Source organism: Cyprinus carpio, chromosome A5, assembly GCF_018340385.1.
Source record: "Cyprinus carpio isolate SPL01 chromosome A5, ASM1834038v1, whole genome shotgun sequence".
In the NCBI taxonomy this organism is placed as follows: domain Eukaryota; kingdom Metazoa; phylum Chordata; class Actinopteri; order Cypriniformes; family Cyprinidae; genus Cyprinus; species Cyprinus carpio.
Window position 1 is genome coordinate 693,085 of NC_056576.1, and position 22,841 is coordinate 715,925.

The 22,841-nt window shown below is 37.3% G+C and overlaps 1 protein-coding gene across 2 annotated transcripts; it reads left to right on the forward strand.

The window, feature by feature from the left end:
• Nucleotides 1-882: 882 nt before the first annotated feature.
• Nucleotides 883-20,990, forward strand: LOC109082954 (transient receptor potential cation channel subfamily V member 4-like). Of its 2 annotated transcripts, XM_042751019.1 has the most exons (17): nt 883-1,228; nt 5,304-5,403; nt 6,731-7,170; nt 7,335-7,510; nt 8,370-8,522; nt 10,546-10,686; nt 15,125-15,423; nt 15,513-15,692; nt 15,986-16,144; nt 17,071-17,163; nt 17,348-17,421; nt 17,906-18,071; nt 18,921-18,987; nt 19,076-19,380; nt 19,843-19,970; nt 20,068-20,180; nt 20,701-20,990. In XM_042751019.1, exons 2-17 carry the CDS (start codon nt 5,395-5,397, stop codon nt 20,811-20,813), a joined length of 2,616 nt encoding a protein of 871 aa, XP_042606953.1. In that variant the 5' UTR covers nt 883-1,228; nt 5,304-5,394; the 3' UTR covers nt 20,814-20,990. The 2 variants fall into 2 exon arrangements, with proteins under 2 accessions (XP_042606953.1, XP_042606962.1); XM_042751028.1 differs by lacking the exon at nt 883-1,228 and having other exon boundaries at nt 4,199-5,403.
• Nucleotides 20,991-22,841: the final 1,851 nt, after the last annotated feature.

Genomic DNA, 22,841 nt, shown 5'->3' on the forward strand with positions numbered 1-22,841 from the left:
AATAATATTTTTTTCTAGTATAACAATACTTTTTCCCAATATGTAAATGAATATTAAGCCATTGTAGGTGTTCTTAAAATCCAGATTTGAATACATGTACATAACAAATAAGTCACAAATAAATAAAAGTATTTTATTTATATTTTATAAAAGAGAAATATATTACATAATGTATTTTGAGGTTATCTAATTTAAAGTGTTAACTTAATATATTTATTAAAGATGTTTAAAAAATACATTTAACACTACTTTGAAACAATACAAATCTGAACTGAATTCAAAGAATCGGGAAGAAAAGAAAAATATACATTGTAACTTACAAAATGCAAAGTATTTATTTTGGTAATAGTATTTAATAATTATTTAACTTATAAAACGACATATTATCTTTATAATGTTATTATAAAAAATTATAAGCGCGTTACAGTCTCTTAAGCTGCTCCTTCAGGAAAACACCAGAGGGTGCTGTTCCCAACATTTTGCATGTAGACGCTAAAAAGCTTAGCAATGTACCGTAGCCGGTGAAATCTGGCAAAGACCCTATTCTTCTCAGTATTTGTTGTAGCGTGTTTGTATAAGTATATTGAAATCATTTTAATTTTAATTTCATGAACTGTATGATAGCATTACATTTCCATTATATATTTTCAGAAACTTACAACCACGCACACACAAACAGATTAAACAATGTATACATTAGGCTATAATATGTATAATATATTATAATATAACAGTATTGTATGTTGTATGTTCTCAAGGGTATAAAAGTAAAATGGGTGAAAAAGCTTACGTTTTGCTAATATTACCGTTAGAATGTGAATAGTTTGTGAAGTAACTTCTAGAAGTTAGACGGTGAATAGTTTGTCTACAAGGATTCCTAAGTAAAAATGTCTCAAGTTCATAAGTTAGACTGTGAATATTTAGTTTGGTTACGATTCAGACGTAAAAATGACCCCAGTGTCTTTCGTTTACGTGTCCACACGCTCATTCTACAGGCTTCCATTCATTCAGTGGGCGGTGGGAAATCAAAACTGTTCTTCTGCAGTCGCTCTGTCCCATTATCAGTTTGAAACACCCAGGTGGAAACATGAAGCCGTTGATAAAGTTTACCTAAAGAGCTATACGGATCCCACCTGAAGAATAAATGGACGAATCTTACCTCATAAAAGGAATAACTACTGATTCTACGTCTAAGAAGAAACGTCTAGCAATACATTTGTCTTTACGGGTGAGCAACTTTTCCTATATCCGTGACTTTTCTGATGCAGTTTTCTAACTTTTTGTTGTTGTGGGAATGTTGAGAGATTGAAATTCATTCAAAACGTTTGAAACCGTTTAGAACAATTTAAAGGAGTTTAGAACCATTTAGAATTTAAAAAGTAACAGTCTAAAACAACTTCTTGCCACTATTCCTGATTATCTCTAAATCAGTGTTGTCTGTATCCACATAGAACCTGTTTGACATGCACAGATCTGTTTATCAAGCTCATTGTTATTTGCTTCTCAAAGGTTTAAAGTCATTTCATGGGCTCAGAACTGTGGTTGAACTGTCAGCATAACCAGCACTGAATGCTTTTGAATTACGTTCATTTTTCCCACAACATCATTTTTAGTTAGATCACAGCTGTTTGACTCTTTGCAGACCTTGTGACATGGAAAAGGAAGTGTAGATCTTCCTCTGGGACCATGGAGATTGACTCTGTCATTTCCAGCTGTTATCTAATGCTATTCTATGTAGACAGGCCTTTTTCTCCATCTGTTATATTTCTCATTAGGTCTCCCGGTTACGCGGTCTGATGCACCACCATCGCACCCTCCAATTCTCAAAACACAGTAAGATGACTTAGGCCATCGCGCTTTCGTGTCATCACTGCTTATCAAAACTTTCACTGTTCTGCTTTCACTCACTGTGGTGATATGGACTGTATTGGAGTCGGGTCAGAGCAGAGGTACTGCTGTAGCCAGTATTTGGATAGCACTTGCCAGGCCAGGGCCAGTAACTGTGGGGGCTTGTGTTTGATTTTCCACCATCCGCTTAAGCAAACATGCGGACCAGATGAAATCTTTCATACTGAACCGCTTGGGGAAAGAGTGATAAAAACTTTCTTCAGTATCAGTGGTGTAGCCTTAAGGCTGGCATTCAATACACGACTTTTGAAATGCCTGTTTAAAACAATATAAGCATAATATAGGCAACTTGCCTATTTTATGGTTACAGAGAAAAACTCACACACTAAATAACTGAGGATCATCCAGACTTTTAAGTCTGAGCACAAAGATTGTCCATACATCTAAATAAGCTCTATTCTCTCTATATATAGCTCTATTCTATATACAGTATCTCACAAAAGTGAGTACACCCCTCACATTTCAGCAGTCATTTTATTATATGTTGTCAAGGGACAATACTATAGAAATGAAAATTGGATATACTTTAGAATAGTCAATTTGCAGCTTGTATAGCAGCACAGATTTACTGTCCTCTAAAAATAACTCAACATATATATTTTATTGGCAATAAAAGTGAGTACACCCTAAGTCAATATGTCAAAACTGTGTCCAAGGTGTCAATATTTTGTGTGAGTACCATTGTTATCTGCCTTAATCCTCCTGGGCATGGAATTCACCAGAGCTGCACATGTTGTTGCTGGGATCCTCTTCCACTCCTCCATAATGACATCACGGAGCTGCTGGATGTTAGACACATGGCGCTTCTCTACCTTCTGCTCAAAAGGGTTCAGGTCTGGAGACATACTTGGCCACTTCATCACCTTCAGATTTCTCAGCAAGGCAGTTGTCATCTTGGCGGTGTGTTTGGGGTTGTTATCATGTTGGAAAACTGCCGTTCGGCCCAGTTTCTGAAGGGAGGGCATCATGTTCTGCTTCAGAATGTCACAGTACATGCTGGAATCCATGTTTCCCTCAATGAACCGCAGCTTCCCAGTACCAGCAGCACTCATACAGCCCCAGACCATGATGCTACCACCACCATGCTTGACTGTGGGCAAGACACAATTTCCTTGGTACTCCTCACCAGGGCATCGCCACACATGCTGGACACCATCTGAGCCAAACAAGTTTATCTTAGTCTCATCAGACCACAGGACATGGTTTCAGTAATTCATGCTCTTGAACAGGTTGCCTTCAGCAAACTGTTTGCGGGCTTTCTTGTGAGCCAGCTTTAGAAGAGGCTTCCTTCTGGGATGATGGCCATGCAAACTGACTTGTTGCAGTGTGTGGCATATGGTTTAAGCACTGACAAGCTGACCTCCCACTTCTGCAACCTTCTGCATTGCCGGCAGCACTCATGCGTCTGTTTTTGAAGCCAGCTTCTGTTCCATGACGCACAGCATGAGAACTCAACCTCTTTGATCGACCCTTGCGAGGGCCTGTTCCGAGTGGAACTTGTTTTAGAAAACCTCTGTATGACCCTGGCCACTGTACTGCAACTCAGTTTTAGGGTGTTACCGATCTTCTTATAGCCTAGGCCATCATTGTGGAAAGCAACAATTCTAATTCTCAAATCCTCAGAGAGTTATTTGCCATGAGGTGCCACGTTGAACATCCAGTGGTCAGTATGAGAGAATTGGACTCAAAGCACCAAATTTTAACTGCTCTAATACAAGATGCACAAATCTGTATGGTCCTGTCAAGCAGACAAAAACATTAACATGACGAATAGGACATGTGGGTTTGCATGGTTAAACAACATACAGCTGTTATAACTTAGGGTGTACCAACTTTTGTTGCCAGCTATTTTGACAATAATGGCTATTGAGTTATATTCAGACACTGTCCCAGGTTGCCAGATTATCAGTTAATTTCATTCATTGACTAAATCTCATGTCATTTCAAAACCATATGACTTTCCAGCTTATGTAGAACACAAAAGTAGATGTTTTTCATAATGTTTACACTGCTGTTTTCATACAACAGTATGTATTATGTAGGGATTTTTTTTCAAAAAACTATCACAAAAAAAAGTATCACAAAGTTAGTCCATACCTCTAAATATGGTACATATGGTTGATTTTAAATTTTCCACTTTACCTATCTATAACATTACAGCAAAAACACATCAAAAAAACCTTTTAACATACTAAAAAAAAATCAAAAATTAAACATCAACAAAACCCTGGTGCTTTTTTTGTCATATTGGTTGCTTGTCCACCCCTTTTCATGGTCTACTTTGGTTGTATGGGAAAGAGCAGCATAAACGTTCTGTAAAATTTCTTCTTTTATATTCCACAAAAGCAAGAAACTGGGTTTTAAAACAATATGACAGAGTTTACACTTTTGGGTTAAGTATTTATAGCAGCACTGGAATTAAATGCAACATCAGCAATAGGCCTGGTGGTTCTTTGATGTGATCATCATTCATCGTCTCAGGAGTTCGGACTTACTGAACATGGGTGCAATGGAGGAATTTCCCCTTGAACTGGGAAGAGAATAGGACAGAGGGAGTGTGAGTCATGCCTCTTCTGGGAAATGAGAAAATCAGTTTAGAACTGAGATGAATCCCACAATGGATTGTGGCATGTGGACAAAGGGACTGGAGTGGGATGTGTGTAGGTGGGTATGGAGGGGATATATGGGATGAATAGAGGGGTGTTTTTTTTTTTTTAGCTGCGACGAAGTGCCTTGGTTCAAAACATTACATGCATTGACACCAACATATATCAAATATATACAGTAAGTGTCCAAATTTTTTTGAAGTTTAATAAATTTTAATCTTTTTATTTGATTTATGATTCTTAATTTATTTCTATTATAATTTGCTGCGAATGCATTAACATTTGTTCACCTGTCTGGTCAGTTCAGTAATGGTTCTTATCATGTGGTGACGAATGACATTACGTGTGTTGATACAGATTCTGGAGTAGGATTGAAATTCATACGCATAATTAAAAACAAACCCAATCCAAGGTACAATGCAGTTTCACAACAACACTAACAGACTCAAAAATCCCAAAAGGCAGTTCAGAACTGGTGCAATAAATTAAAAAAGAAATCCAAGACTACAAGAGGGTGGGGAAGAAATGATCTAGGATATAGACAAAGCCACAGCAGTATGCAAATCAACTTTCAGAGCTGCATGTGGGCTGACAAGATTTCACAATGTGCTGGGTATTTATATATAAACAGAAAATATGAACTAGGTGTAAATGACTGAATGGTTTCAAAAGCCTTGGGAATATTGTAGGAAGATGGGTCAGCAGACATGGATCTTACAGCATGCTTCTTTGCAGTTGCAGTTTGACTGTTGTGTTCTGTAAACGCTGGTATTTTTTTTCCCCCTCTAGCTCTGTTTGTGTCTCTGCAATTCTCCTGACACTTTCCAGCTCCCCGGAGGAGTAGTTTGGCATTGGGAAAGTGCACATAGCTTACAAAGAAATGACTGAAGTAAGTAGCCTATGTATTTCTACTTAGTTATGTCCAAGCCTGACTTCAAACTTTCCTTAAGCTGTCATTTCAGTGCAAAAGTGTCTTGCAAAAATGTTTAAGGCTTTCAGAAGGTCAGAAATGCTTTTGATTAACAGCCCAAAGTTACAGCAGAAGTTTGGTAAGAGTCCTCATTGGCGATGACAACTCTTTCGTACATACTGTACAATGTAAGAAAGGAGAAAACGCCATTGTTCTGATAGCAGTCAGTGTCATGAAAATGTCTTTAAACTGTATTTTGATGTTACTTTCAGCTCGTTCGTGACTGCAGTTTCAAGGAGGTCATACACAATGTATTAATAAATAATAGAACATTTTATTAAAACGACTCCATTAAGCTACACTGAGAAAAGCAGAGGTGTGTAGTGGTTAACTACCAAAAGCAACCAGGTAATATAGAACCGCTAATGAAAGTCAGGACACACGCAAATAGCCTTGACTCTGCTGGAGAGATGAACCTACCTGGGAAAGAACCCTGTCACAAACAAAAGAGACCCAACTGAACTAATTAATCACTATTGAGAGAAAAAGAGAGAGAGGAAGGCCAGGGTCATAAGGTTATCTAAGGGTACCAGCATTCCAGCAGCCTTATTACTGGTATGTATCTTCATTTTTCCTGTGCATTCAGGAATAAATTGTTTTCTTGATTTGAAGTCCAGTGCAGATTGATTCCAGGAATGTTTTTTGTTTTTTTCTGGAATGCATCTCTCCTGCAGAGTTCTCGATGTTTAGTTCTATTCATGCTGAAGTGGATTTTCTCAAGGTGAAACCAGAAACCAAGATTTCTATAGTGCTTTATATAATACAGATTGTGTCAAAGCAGCTTTACAGAGAGCTTTACAGCAGATTCACTAATGGAAACAACTATGGAGACAAGTCCGGTTCCACTGTAAAGCAGCTCTTTTATGAGTTCAGTTTATCTTTAAGCAGTTCTACAAAAGGCAGCAATGTCTTTATCCAGTTCAAGTCAGTTCAGTGTTGATGCAGTTCAGTTTAATACCAGTGCTGATCAAGGTTCAAGCATACTAATTAGCCTACAGTTGGGGAAATGAACTTTGACCACTTTAAGTAACTGTATATTTTACATTGTTTCCAAAGCCCCGGACAAGTTCCATTAAGCATGCATCTAATAAAATCTGTCATATTGGTTGAGATGGTTGCCTAGCTGTAGTTTTAATTACTTTCTATTTAAATGATCCACTTTTGGAGGTTCTGATGTAGAGCATAATCCAGAATAATTGTTTTATCTTGTGTTTAAAGTTCACTCAGTCCATTTTTGACTTTCCAGCAAGGTTTCTCGGCTTCCACGCTATTAAAGCGCTATCGCCTGGCCATGACAGAGTCAAACTCAATCTCCTCACCATCCGGTACTGCTGCTGAGGACCTGTCAGAGGGTAAGGACCTAACAGCAGACGGGGATCCCAACTTCCCCATGTCTTCACTGGCAGAACTTCTGGACAATGATGATGGATCACAGCCAACTCAGGATTCGCCCCAAGATTCAGCTCGACCTGGACAACAGAATTATAACAAGCAGAACTCGCGAATAAGGTTCCCAGGAGCCTTTAAAAAGGGAGTTCCTAACCCCATGGACCGTCTTGAGTCCACCATGTCTGAATATCCAGTGGCACCTGGGCCTAAGAAAGCACCTATGGACTCCCTGTTCGACTATGGCACATGTAGGGAGCTCAACAACCAGAAAAAACGCAGGAAGAAGCTTCCACGAGGGTGAGAGACATAGCTTCTGTGTGTTTTTGGTTCATATTTGGGCTTTTTGCCACTTTTGTTGATATTGTAGCAGAAAGAGTACAGGAAATGATGAAAGGTGCACTTTTAACTGGAGTCGTAATCTTCTTTAAAGTTCCTTTAAAAGCATTTGTTTCCCTATACAGGAAGGCCGAGATTGAGATGTCATGTGACGAGGGATCCCCAGAGCCCCCTGTTCTTAAAGTCTTCAACCGTTGGCTGTTGTTTGAAGCTGTATCTCGAGCAGATCGAAGAGCTCTGGATGGTCTCCTGCAGTATCTTCAGTCACATGAAAAGAGGCTGATAGATGAGGAGTTCAAAGGTGCATTCTGGGATTGGTTTAGTCTATGAGCAAAGAGCAGTAAGTGCATGTTTAGGTTTGCTGTCCAGAATTCAGATTGAAAAATGACTGAACAATGATGTCTTAACAGTTTTATTTGGGTAAGAAACTCTTAATAGGAAATTTGACTTCCCTTAATAATGATTTCACTTTTTTATTAAAAAGACAAAGCCCGTCAAAGGGTCATGTCCCTAAATATCCTATGTTATCGCAACACTTTTTCTTCATGGTCCATTTCTTAGGCTTTTGTTGTTGTGCTATTTTCATTTAGCAAAGGAAATTCTATTATATCAGTTTAAGTGACCCCGCAAGGTGGGGTCGTATTTCTACTTCCTGCCTCAAAGGCCAAGCAAGCTTTAACAGAGAGTTGTAAGAAATCGCAGCAAACTGTCACAAATGGAAGGAAGGATTCTGTTTGAGGGGATCAAACATAATTCTGGCTAAATGTAAATGCTGGAAAACATCTCACTTGATCCATGAGTGAAGCAGATCAGGAATTAGAAAACTATAGAAAAATCTGATACCTTTATGAAAGAAGAGGCAGCAACATTGCTGATACTTTTATACTTCAGATTAGTGATTTGAACAAATCCCTAACGTTAATTATTACACTTTGACATATAAATGTTCTCTCTATTTCTTTTCTAATTTATCAGACCCAAAATTTGCACTTGCTGGATGATAAAAAAGCCAAACAAAATCCCATAGAAGTACACTGAAGGAGGGACACAGGTCATATTTAAGAGCCAGAATATCGTACAGACTTGGGACAGACTCAAATTTCTTAATAAAATGTAAAACTCTCGTTGATAACAGATGTTCTCTCCTCTACTTTCTCTAGAACCTTCTACAGGGAAGACATGTCTACCAAAAGCACTTCTGAACCTGCACAATGGTCACAACGATACCATCCCTGTGTTGCTGGACATTGCCGAACAGACAGGAAACCTCAGAGAGTTCATCAACACGCCCTTCAGAGATGTGTATTATAGGGGTGAGTCCTCCAACCACTGAAGACTGACCAGATTCAACACAAAAAATTCAGCCGTTAGAACCCATTTTCAAGCATCATTTGTCTTAAAAGTTTCCCAAATCTGTGGCTTGAGCTAACATTTACTCTGAGCAGCTTCCAGTGCCGCCCTGAGCAGGTTAATGAAATACGAACAGGAAGGTGGAGTTTCATGTATGCTTCTGACTGAGCTCAATGTTAGAGAAGTTACCCCAGAGTTAGCGTTGGGTTTCCTGCATTCTCCACCCTGTTTAGTACAAAGAGTCCTCACAGGCAGTGCTGAATTTGACGCTGTTTAGAGTATTTGAATTTGCCAGTGCCACACCCGTTCCCTTCCCTCTGATACAAAAAAAAAAGGATGAATGTTTTACATTACAGTTTTCAGCGCTGAGGCCTAGCAGCTAAGACACACTGGTGCTCCTGAGGGTGACAAATTCAGTGTTATAAATTCAGCATCTCATGTTATGTCTCTTACTTTTTCTCCTCTTTTATGTCAATTAAAGAGGTAAACGGCCAAAATATTACAAATGTTAAAATATATTAAAATGTCTATATACACTGCCATTCAAAAGTTTTAAACCTTTTATTCAAGTACACATGAAATTGATTAAACGTGACAGTAAAGACTTTAACATTGCTACAAAAGATTTCTATTTCAAATGAATGCTTTTTTAAACTTTCTAACCAAAAAAAAAAAAAAGAATCACAATTTTACAGTTTTGCTTATTACTATTAATGTTGAAAACAGTTGCTTAAGTTTAAGAAATGTTTCTTGAGCACCAAAATTATTTCTGAAGGATCATTTTACACTGAAGACTGGAGTAGTGTCTGCTGAAAATTCAGCTTTGCCATCACAGAAATAAATTACATTTAAAATAATAGATTACATTTTAAAATAACATTTTAAAAAAGAAAACAGTTATTTTAAATTATAATAATATTTAACAATATTACTGTTTTTACTGTAGTTTCGATCAAGTAAATGTGGCCTTGCTGAGCATAAAACACTTCTTTCAGAAATATAAAAAATCTTACCAACTCCAAGCTTTTGAAAGGCAGCATATTATAAATATATTACAGTAATTTCATTCTTATTTATATGTTCTGGCAGTAGACTCATATTTAGACCTAATTTTTGATTTTTATTCCATTGTAATCTTTGTCATGTTGTACATGCCAGGTTTGTAATGGCAGCATTATTTTAATAAAGGGAAGTTAGAGTTCTCGAAATACATAATAATGTACTTGCAGCAGACGTTGTGTAGTCTGCCTCTCATTTCCTCAGGAAACAATCAATCACACATTGGTTCAGTTTGTTTACTAGTGTTGGTTCCAGTCCTCCAGGCAGTAAAGTGTATATGTCAGATAGGCTAATTCTGTCAGGCAGCTGATTTCCTTGTGTAGACCCACTGCCAAAACACATACAAATGCACTGAACTACTAAAATCAAGTCATTTAAGATGATTCATTTCTTAAGATGACACATGGGTCACTAAAAAAACATAAATTTTAATAGCAAAAGCAAACAGATCTGAGTGTATTTTCGTTAATTTAAAATATATCTAAAAAACAAAAGAAGCAGATGACCTTAGCAGTGAGAAAAAAAAGTGTTTTTTATGTCCTGTAGAGCTCTCACACAAACCCTCAATATAAAACTACAGGCTCTGGGCAGAACATGAGCAATATTGCCTTATTTTCATATTGCAATACTTCCTCGTGTGTAAGATAAGTTGATAGTATCTAATAATATCATGCTGGTTCCCACTGCTCTTTCTGATAAGATGTGTCATAGATATCAGTTTTTCTGTAACGTTACAGAGCGCTTTGGTTTGATTCAAGATTCAAGATTTTTATTTGTCACATACACAATTATATAAAGCATATATAACCAGCAGTGAAATGTGAGTGGTTTGGATGTTGTGCTCAATTCATTATCACGTGACGAACTGCTTCAAACTGATTCTTCACTGGCATCTGCATTTATAATAAAAATGTGGTGTGTCTGTAGGTCAGACGGCACTGCATATCGCCATAGAACGACGATGCAAACAGTATGTGGAGCTTCTGGTGGAGAAGGGGGCTGATGTTCATGCCCAGGCCAGGGGCCGATTCTTCCAGCCCAGAGAGGAGGGTGGATACTTCTACTTCGGTGGGTTTGTTGATGCTAGTTTTGTTCTTAAGGTTTAAACAGTCTGTGTTGCGAGTGATAAGGAATATAGTTCAAGATCCAACCAGTTATTAATGTTTAATGTATTGGGAATATGAGTGTATTGTGTAGGTTATGAAGCTGCTTCAGTTGCATTAATAATTCTTCATTCATATATTGAATGCTTTAATGCTCTGTTGTGAAACATCTGGCCCAATTATACAGTGCTAACCTCATTACAACATGCTGGAGCCTTTAACTCCCAAAGTTATGTGTAGGACGCTCCATTTCCTGTTTTATCAGTCACTTTTGGGTCAGTAAGATTTTATTTTTGACAGAAATTAATATATAAATTAGTAATATACTTTTTTTTTTTTTTTAGCAAGCATTAAATTGATCAAAAGTGACAAATTTAAAGACATGTATAATTGTAAAAGAATGTAATCAACATTAAAAATAATAAGAAATGTTTCTTGAGCGCCAAATCAGCATATTAGAATGATTTCTGAAGGATCCTGTGACACTGATGATCTGGAGTAATGGAAGCTGAAAATTCAGCTTTGCCATCACAGGATTAAATTACATTTTAAAATATACTGAAATGGAAACGTTATTTTAAATTATAATAATATTCCACAATATTGCTGTATTTGTTCTGCAGCAGCAGTCCAGCCTTTATAACTTTGTCAATGAATACACAATACATTATGCAATACATTTGGCCCAGTGGTTCCCTTAGTAACATCAGGTGATTTTCTTTCCTTTTTCCTAAAACCCTCCCTATAGTTGGCAAATGTAAGGAGCATTACACAGTTTACATTCATTAGCTATGAATAAAAAGGTTTCTGGAGCTTAGAAGAAAACCAACAAGACATTATGTCATGTATACAATAAGGATGTAAGCGAGTGAATGGAGCTTCTGTTTTTGCAACGGAAAATACAGTAAAAGGGTCTTATATTTGGAGGCCTGATGATGGTCTGAAGTACACCAGAAAAGTTTCCTCCTCATCTGCCTGAACACATTCTACCCCCTGTTGACCAGAGTGTGTTACTACAGCTATGTGAAAATTGATTTTCTTAAAGGGACAGTCCACCCAAAAATTACTCACCCTCATTTTTTTTCAAACCTGCATAAGTTTATTTCTTCCGTGGAACACACACAAAAACATATTCTGAAGAATATTGTTAACTAAACACGTTTGGTTCCCACCGTATTGACAAAAAATTACAATGGAAGTCAATAGAGCCATATTCTGTGCATTCTATTGTGCATGATTCATTAGTGCATGTAATTCCAAAGAAAAGAAAAGTTTGTTTTTGTAATTTTTCATCAAAATGTAAGCTTTGCTTTTTTTCTGAAGTGACATCTTTGGATAATTTGTGTAAGTCCTGCCCCTACATTTCTTTTGTCATGTCAAATATTCTAATAAGTTTATCCTCACATTAGTGTTACAAAGCTGTGATTTTAAAATCATGCTGAGAATTTGAATTCCCTATTCATGAACCTCATTTACATCTCACAAATTTTAAACCCCAAAACAAGACGTCTGCGTTGGAACTGATTGAAAGATGCAAAACTATTTTAAAATAATCCAAGGATGACAGAATAGGATTAACATTTCTGGTGCCCTGCCAGGAGTCCCCATCTCTCTTTTATTCACCTGTAAATAATTTTCATTTGTATTAGACACGGCTGTCAGTGTTTAATCCCTCCTGATCTGAGCACGAAGGGAGTCATTCGCCGCGGAGCTTCCCGTGAACCTGTGAGCACTGACAGCTAATGTGATTTAGCAGTCACGCTAACCGCTCTCTGAGCGCGTGCAAATCAATGAGGGGGAAGCGTTTCTATAAGAAGTGACATGAAAATAATCTGTCACCCCTGGCAACAGCTCACTCTCAAGCTCTCTCTCTGTTTGGTTTTCCTGTTTGAGATGGTTCTCATGAGACGAGCACTAATTGAGGACTGGATACAAATAGTGACATTTAGATAAAAGCACATTTGTCATGTGAGCCCTGCAAAGGACTGATTGACTTTTAGTGGCTAATTGTATTTCTTCATCGTGGTGTTTAGTAAAGGAAAATGATAGATAAAAGAGACATCTGGAGATCCTAGAGCATTTTTGTGTTTTGGATGCTGGTCCTCATTAGGCTTTTTAACTACCTTTTGCAACCAGATTTATCAGACTAGGATGGTAAATCACCAGCTGAACCAACTCATAAACCATAATGCTGGTCTAAACTGATCTTTTCAGTTAAACAGTGGAAAACACTTACAGATAAAATGATGCACTAAATAAAAGTTTCTGCTATAAACACTTCAAAAGTTAAGGGATTGTTTAAAATGTTTTATAAAAAGAATGTTCACCAAAGCTGCATTTATTTTTTCAAAAATACAGTAATAACTGTAATATTGTGAAATATTACTACAATTTATTAATAACTGTTTTCTATCTTTATATATTTTAAAATGTAATTTCTTGCTGTGATGGCAATGCTGAATTTCAGAAGCCATTACTCCTGTCCTCAGTATCTCAGTTTCTGCTGCTTAATTTTTTTTGTGGGAAGATGATACATTTTTTCCAGGATTATTTGTTGAATAAAAACTTCAAAACAACAGCATTTATGTGAAATACAGTCTCTTGTAGCATTATAAATGTCTCTGTTATGTTACTTTTGATCTATTTATTGCACCTTTGCTGAATAAAAGTATTACTTTCTTTAGAAAAATCTTTCTGACCCCAAACCTAAAAATGGTAGTACAGGTCCTTCTCAAAAAATTAGCATATTGTGAAAAAGTTCATTATTTTCCATAATGTAATGATAAAAATTAAACTTTCATATATTTTAGATTCATTGCACACCAACTGAAATATTTCAGGTCTTTTATTGTTTTAATACTGATGATTTTGGCATACAGCTCATGAAAACCCAAAATTCCTATCTCAAAAAATTAGCATATTTTATCCGACCAATAAAAAGAAAAGTGTTTTTTAATACAAAAAAAGTCAACCTTCAAATAATTCTGTTCAGTTATGCACTCAATACGTGGTCGGGAATCCTTTTGCAGAAATGACTGCTTCAATGCGGCGTGGCATGGAGGCAATCAGCCTGTGGCACTGCTGAGGTGTTATGGAGGCCCAGGATGCTTCGATAGCGGCCTTAAGCTCATCCAGAGTGTTGGGTCTTGCGTCTCTCAACTTTCTCTTCACAATATCCCACAGATTCTCTATGGGTTCAGGTCAGGAGAGTTGGCAGGCCAATTGAGCACAGTAATACCATGGTCAGTAAACCATTTACCAGTGGTTTTGGCACTGTGAGCAGGTGCCAGGGGTCGTGCTGAAAAAAACGAAATCTTCATCTCCATAAAGCTTTTCAGCAGATGGAAGCATGAAGTGCTCCAAAATCTCCTGATAGCTAGCTGCATTGACCCTGCCCTTGATAAAACACAGTGGACCAACACCAGCAGCTGACATGGCACCCCAGACCATCACTGACTGTGGGTACTTGACACTGGACTTCAGGCATTTTGGCATTTCCTTCTCCCCAGTCGTCCTCCAGACTCTGGCACCTTGATTTCCGAATGACATGCAAAATTTGCTTTCATCCGAAAAAAGTACTTTGGACCACTGAGCAACAGTCCAGTGCTGCTTCTCTGTAGCCCAGGTCCGGCGCTTCTGCCGCTGTTTCTGGTTCAAAAGCACACGCCTGTGCACGGTGGCTCTGGATGCTTCTACTCCAGACTCAGTCCACTGCTTCCGCAGGTCCCCCAAGGTCTGGAATCGGTCCTTCTCCACAATCTTCCTCAGGGTCCGGTCACCTCTTCTCGTTGTGCAGCGTTTTTTTTGCCACACTTTTTCCTTCCCACAGACTTCCCACTGAGGTGCCTTGATACAGCACTCTGGGAACAGCCTATTCGTTCAGAAATTTCTTTCTGTGTCTTACCCTCTCGCTTGAGGGTGTCAATGATGGCCTTCTGGACAGCAGTCAGGTCGGCAGTCTTACCCATGATTGCGGTTTTGAGTAATGAAACAGGCTGGGAGTTTTTAAAGAGCCTCAGGAATCTTTTGCAGGTGTTTAGAGTTAATTAGTTGATTCAGATGATTAGGTTAATAGCTCGTTTAGAGAACCTTTTCATGATATGCTAATTTTTTGAGATAGGAATTTTGGGTTTTCATGAGCTGTATGCCAAAATCATCAGTATTAAAACAATAAAAAGACCTGAAATATTTCAGGTGGTGTGCAATGAATCTAAAATATATGAAAGTTTAATTTTTATCATTACATTATGGAAAATAATGAACTTTTTCACAATATGCTAATTTTTTGAGAAGGACCTGTATATGCAAAGAAAATGTTGTTATAATGATTTTGTTTAGAATTACAATTTAGACAAATTGACAACTTGAACTCTTCATTATATTGTCTCTTTCTGATTATACAGGTGAGCTGCCTCTTTCACTTGCAGCTTGTACCAACCAACCAGACATGGTGCATTATCTGACCGAGAATAGCCACAAGGCGGCAGATCTGCGGAGGCAGGACTCGAGGGGAAACACAGTCCTGCACGCCCTGGTCCATATCGCTGACAACACTCGGGACAACACACGTTTCGTCACTAAGATGTACGACTTGCTGCTCATCAAATGTGCCAAACCCTACCCAGACTGCAACTTGGAGAATGTACTCAACAATGATGGCATGTCCCCTCTCATGATGGCAGCCAAGCTGGGCAAAATTGGGGTAGGAGATTGCTTTAGGAACATGCATTGGGAAAGTGTGGTAGGAAATGGCAAAGCAAACTAAAATGAAATGTTTTTTTTTCTCCACAGGTGTTCCAGCACATTATCCGGAGAGAGATAAAAGATGAGGAGGCTCGACATCTTTCCCGGAAGTTTAAGGACTGGGCTTATGGACCCGTCTACTCCAACCTGTATGATCTGTCTTCACTGGATACCTGCGGAGAGGAAGTCTCTGTTCTGGAGATACTCGTCTACAACAGCAAGATTGAGGTGAATATGTGGATAGACAAAAGAAAGTGAGAAAGATAATGTGTGTGCTGTATGGCACTCAGTATTTTGTCATGTTATCACATGAGATTAGAGGCCTTGCAGAGTACATAAACAGCAGGAGGTGAATGATGTGACATAACTTGTGCAAGTTGTTGTGAATGTATAGAAAAGCATGTATGGATATGGTAACAAAATGCACAAAAAAATCATAATCACCAAGAATCTTTTTTCATTAAGTTGATGGCTGTTCCAGTGATCAGCTTTATAACATGCTTTATCGGTTGTGCCCTCAGAATCGCCATGAGATGTTGGCGGTGGAACCCATAAACGAACTGCTGAGGGCCAAGTGGCAGAAGTTTGCTGCTGTGACCTTCTACATCAGTGTGTTTTCCTACCTTGTCACCATGATCATCTTCACTCTTGTGGCCTATTATCGTCCATCAGTGGGTACAGTGAGTACAGTTGACTCTGTTTCCAGTCAGACTAATCTTCCATCTGTTTCAATGGTGAGAGAATGAAATCTCAAAAATTGTTAGTCAAGATTACATTTTGATAACATGTCAATTTACGAATCAAATTACAAAATCGATAGTATTATAATTAAATTCAGCTTTTAGCTCAAATCAGGCTAAAGCACACTATATAATTTGTCTAGCAGGTATATTGAGCTTTCTCGTATTCATTTATCTATGAGTAGACAATATTCTCCTTATATTTTTACACTACCGTTCAAAAGTTTTGGGTAAATGAAAGTTTATTTTTATTTAATAATAATAAAAAAAAGAAATGATAAATATATATTTTTTTTTGTTAGCAAGGATGCATTAAATCAATCAAAAGTAACAGTAAAGACATTTAATATTTCAAGATTTCTATTTCTAATAAATTATGTTCTTTTGAACAAGCAGCACAACTGTTTTTAAATTTTTTTATTATTATCAATGGTTCTTGAGCAGCAAATCAGCAAATTAAAATTATTTCTTAAGGATCATATGACACTGAATGAAGACTGGAGTAATGGCTGCTGAAAAATCAGCTTTGCCATCACAGAAATAAATTACATTATTAAAATGGAAAAGTTATTTAAATTGTAATAATATTTCACAATATTACTGTATTATTACAGTATATTTTGTATCAAATAAATGCAACCTTGGTGAAAATGAGAGACTTCTTTCAAAAGCTGTAAAAAGTCTTACCTACCCCAAACTTTTGAATGATAGTGTACATGTGGGTGTTCGTGGTTTTATATAAAAATACAGAGTAATAACTTCTTTGCCAGATGGGCCCTCCTGTGTGATAGATAGTTCATGTGGTAGAGATGCTTTCTGGGAATGAACAGGTCTGTAGTTGATTCCTAAACCTTTTACCTCCACAGCCCCCTTATGCCTACAACACCACAGAAGCCAAGGTGCGTTTGGCAGGGGAGATCATAACCGTGGCTTCTGGAGTCTTTTTCTTTGTAACAAATGTAAGCTTCATACACAATAACCAATCATTTTTAGTACTTTTATTTTTAAAGATCACACTTCCATCTCAGCAACAGTGTTTTATATGTTTTAGTACACACAATCACTCTTTCTTTCCCTATCTTTCCTCCTTAGCTATCACTAAAAATCTTTAGCAGCATTTCTTGGTTTTCTCCCCTGATTTAGATTAAGGACCTTTTCCTGAAGAAGTGCCCGGGGGTGAATTCTTTATTTATTGATGGATCCTTTCAACTTCTCTAGTAAGACACTCGGTTCCATTCTTTGTGTCTTCCTTTACTCTCAAATGTCTTTCCCTAAGGCGATTTCCTACCTCTTTTTAATTGAGCTGTCTAATTAATTTCCAGAATCCTTTCTTGGCATGTTTTAATAGTTAATCTCCTTGCATAAAAACAGTGTGATCTAAGCAAAGATGACTGCAGTTCACTGATATGTTTATGTTAATTATAATTAATATATGGCATTGGTAAAACAGTAAGGCATTTTGCATTTGAAAAGCAAATCTTACATATTGAAACTCAGTAACAAAGCCAGATAGAAACTAAAAGATGTTTTATAACCTTTACAGTAACAAAATCAGAAAATAGCCATAGGCCACAGTGTGTTTAATCAATTTTGAGCTCATAATAAGCCACCAGTAAACATAAAACAAATGATAACCTTAATAGTTGAAGTATGTTGATGACGAGTACATTACCTGTTGACCAATCCCTTGTGTTTCCATAGCTTCATCTACTCCGTGTTGGTGCTGGTGAGTGCAGCGCTGTATCTGTCAGGGATTGAGGCCTATGTGTCTGTGATGGTGTTTGCTCTAGCACTAGGTTGGATGAACACCCTCTATTTTACCAGAGGCCTTAAACTCACTGGAACTTACAGCATCATGATTCAGAAGGTATGAAAAGAGCAGGTGAAGGAACATGTACACTAAATTTAATTGAACGATTCTAAATGGTGAAATCACTTTGATAGTGATATTTGCTTTCTTTACTTTTTCTTCTCATTTAAAACATTAAGATTTTAATGTTTTTGAAAGAAGAAAAAAAACATTACCAAGGCTAAAATTATTTGATTAGAATTATCTGTAAAATTCCAGTGATATTTTTTATTCTTATAAAAATGTTTAATATATTTTAAAATGTAATTTATTCCTGTTATGACAAAGCTGAATTTTCAGAATCATTACTCCAGTCTTCAATGTCACATAATCCTTCAGAAATAATTATAATATGCTGATAAGGTGCTCAGTTTCTTTTTATTATCAATACTGTGAACAGTTGTCCTGCTTAATATTTTAATGAAAACAGTCATACGTTTTTTTCAGGATTTTTTGATTAATAGAAAGTTCAAAACAGATATATATATACATGCATGTACACAGACACACACACACACACACACACACACACACACACTGTACATAATGTGTGTGTGTTTATATATAAATGCATTTTAATGTTTAGTAAGGTCCACTGGACATGGGACCATGTGTAGTTTTCTTTTTCTGAAAATATAGTGAAAGGTAGAGATGGTATTATATACTGATATATAGTAAATGTCATATTATCCCTTATTATTTTCCAGTAATGGCCGCATCCTAATAGTGTACACTGCTTCTAGAAACTACATAAAACTCTCATAATAACTATCATCCTTGCCGGTCTGCTTTCTTCTCATATTATCAGTGTAATTAAGAGACCATTACGTTTACCCATTGTGTCTTCATTTTGGGTATTTTGTTCAGATTCTAATCAAAGATTTGTTCCGGTTCCTGCTGGTCTATGTGCTATTCATGATCGGCTATGCATCAGGTATTCTTGTAATAATAGTTCATTTATTGGTATTTTGTGGAAACATTTGTCAGAATTAGTGAAACTTTCATTATGTATTCTGCACCAGCATTAGTGTCACTGCTGACTATCTGCCCTGATAAGAAGACATGTAATGATAGCTGCCCCAAATACCCAGAATGCCGAGATACAAACACCTTCAGCGAATTTCTCCTGGACCTGTTTAAGCTGACCATAGGCATTGGAGAGCTGGACGACATGCTAAAGGGCGCACAGTATCCCGTCATCTTCCTCATTCTCTTGGTCACCTACATTATTCTCACCTTCGTCCTGTTACTCAACATGTTAATTGCTTTGATGGGAGAGACGGTGGGACAGGTGTCCAAAGAGAGCAAGCAGATCTGGAAACTGCAGGTGAGGTGTACACAAAAGGTCAAAAGTGGTTGTATAGATAGTATTAAAATTTAGTTCATTTGACCAAAAATGGACATTTTCTCATCATTTCCTCTTCTTCATATCATTTCAGCCCCATATATTTTAATGCGTCTGTGAAACACAAGAAATGTAAGCCAGAATATCCAAGTTTTTATTTCCCCACAGTATCATAAAAGCTCCATACAAACCTCCTTTTGTGTTTTCTTGAAAGAAAAGAAAATACTGGGTTGGAATGACATGAAAGAGAGAAACTGAATGATGGCAGTTTTTGGGTGAACTATTCCTTTTAAGTTTTTGTTTCAGTGGTTTATTTTGGTGCCCATCTGACAGGAAGTCAAATCATTTTTTTTGTTAACTTCTGTCCAAGGCTTTCAACTCTGTATTTGGTGGTTATAAATGCATTTCATCTCCAACATGTCATTTTCCTTTTGTTTGCATCAGTGGGCAACAACTATCCTAGACATTGAGCGGTCCTTCCCTGTGTGTCTGCGGAAGTCTTTCCGTGTTGGAGAGATGGTTACTGTGGGCAAGGGCTTGGATGGAAAGCCAGACAAACGCTGGTGCTTCAGGTACAGCTACAAGATATCCACCACTCATTTATTAAATTACAGCATAAGCCTTCAAGTAAATTACAGGAGTTCTGGGCCTTCATTCTTCATGCTACAGGGTGGACGAGGTGAAGTGGTCCCACTGGAATCAAAATCTGGGGATCATAAATGAGGATCCAGGCCAGAAAGACCATTATGAACAAACACAGGGTGGACGGGGCCTTCGAAGAGGTTGGTAAACAAGCAGACATGATTTTTCACAGCCACTATGCTGCATATATAAACAAATATATTTCAAGACTTCTGGTCACAGATTTTGCCCAGTTTTCATTCAGAAATTGCTAGTAAAGTTCACAATTAATTTGAAGAAGTCTCTTATGCTTACCAAGGCTGCATGTATTTGATTAGAATTACCTTTAAAATTGCAGTGATATTTTTTATTACAAAATAATAAATTACAAAAATTATTACAAAAATGTTTTCTATTTTAATATATTTTAAAATGTAATTTATTCCTGTTATGACAAAGCTGAATTTGCCAAGTAATACATTAGATAAAACATGAAACTTTGAAGTATAAAGACTGAAATAGTATTTTCTTGTAAAACGTACTCCAATAATTTTAGTTTTATTTATAACTTCGAAAAAGTTTTTTTTTTTTTTTACAGTACAGAAAATACACAGTAATACACAAAAATGTATGTTTCAAAAATCAGCTAACAGCTGTAATTTCTCTCCTTTACTCCAACAGATCGCTGGTCCACGGTCGTCCCAAGAGTGGTTGAATTGAACAGGGGCTCCAGAGACCATATCTTAGAGATGGAGCCTCTCACAGGCAGACACAGACACAAGTCTGAAAGCTAAAGCTGAACGCTAAGGACTTAAAAGAGGGTCAAGCCCTTGAAACTTTTGTTACTGGGCAGACAGTTATGTATTTTATAAAAGCTGACAATAGTCACGAGCTGTGTTCAACCAAGTCTCTGCCTTTCTCACACAGAACAACCTCCTTGACAGTAACCAATCTGGCTTCAGAAGTGGACATTCAACTGAGACTGCCTTGCTCTTAGTTGTTGAAGCCCTAAGACTGGCAAGAGTGGAATCCAATTCTTCAATACTTATCTTGCTTGATCTATCCGCTGCTTTTGACACGGTTAACCACCAGGTCCTCCTGTCAACCCTACTGGCAAAGGGCATCTCAGGAACCGCACTCCAGTGGTTTGAGTCTTACCTATCAGATACTGTAGGTCCTTCAAAGTATCTTGAAGAGGTGAGGTGTCCAAGTCACAGCATCTAACTACTGGGGTGCCTCAGGGCTCTGTTCTTGGACCACTTCTCTTCTCTGTCTACATGGCATCATTAGGTTCTGTCATTCAGAAACATGGCTTTTCATATCACTGCTATGCTGATGACACTCAACTCTACCTCTCATTCTATCCTGATGATCCAAAGGTAGCTGCTTGCATCTCAGCTTGTCTAACAGACATTTCTTGCTGGATGAAGGACCATCACCTTCAACTTAACCTTTCCAAGACAGATCTTCTTGTGGTTCCAGCAAACCCATCGTTTCATCACAATTTCACCATCAAGTTAGGCACATCAACCATAACTCCTTCAAAAACAGCTAGAAACCTTGGAGTAATGATTGATGATCAGCTAACTTTCTCAGACCACATTGCTAAAATTGTCCGGTCCTGCAGATTGGCTTTATTCAACATCAAGAAGATCAGGCCCTTTCTTTCAGAACATGCTGCACAACTCCTTGTTCAAGCTCTTGTTCTGTCCAGGCTAGATTATTGCAATGCTCTCTTGGCAGGTCTTCCAGCCAGTTCTATTAAACCTTTACAATTAATCCAGAAAGCGGCAGCAAGATTAATTTTTAATGAGCAGAAAAGAATACACGTCACACCTCTGTTTATCAATTTGCACTTGCTACCAATAGCTGCTCCCATAAAATAAAAAGGCATTGATGTTTGTCTACAAAACCACCACTGGCTCTGCACCCCTTTACCCAAATTCATTACTTCAGACTTATGTCCCCTCTAGAAGCTTGCATTCTGCAAGTGAACATCACTTGATTGTGCCATCCCAAAGAAGCACAAAGTCACTTTTACGAACTTTTAAATTAAATGTTCCCTCCCGGTGGAATGACCTGGCCAGCTCAATCCGAGCTGCTGAGTCCTTAGCCATCTTCAAGAATCGGCTTAAAACACATCTCTTCCATCTTTATTTGACCCTCTAACCCTTTGCACTCACTATTCTAATTCTATTCTTAAAAAAAAAAAAAAAAAAAATCGAACTACCTTTCTAATCTTTTTGTATTCTATCTATTTTCTTTTCATTTATTATACAATTATAAAAAAAGACCTCTAACACTAGCTTGCTCTATTCTTTTTCTGTTCTGTTTTCTTTTTATTTATCATATTATTTAAAAGCCCTTGCTACATGTACTGCGTTTAAGCTAACTGAGACTTGTTATAGCACTTACATATCATTGCTCTTTTGCTATTTTTGATTGCTTCCATTGTCCTCATTTGTAAGTTGCTTTGGATAAAAGTGTCTGATAAATGACTAAATGTAGATGTAAATGTAATGTAGTTCTACAGTTTTTAATCACTATTGGGAGAACAGCTCTATATATATATTATGACTTTTAAAAGTATCCTGATTTTTTATGATGATGATTGTGTTTTACATGTATATTTGGACCCATGAGACACTCAGGAACATATTTAATGTGTAATGTTGTAGTGGTTTTCATGGAGTGTGCAATAGATTTTAAATAGATTTTTTTATTATTATTATTATTTTGATCAAAAAACAATGTCTTGGATTTGAGTATCAGCATCTGTCTGCTCTGATTCCTGCTGCCATTTTTTGTGGATTATGTGGAAA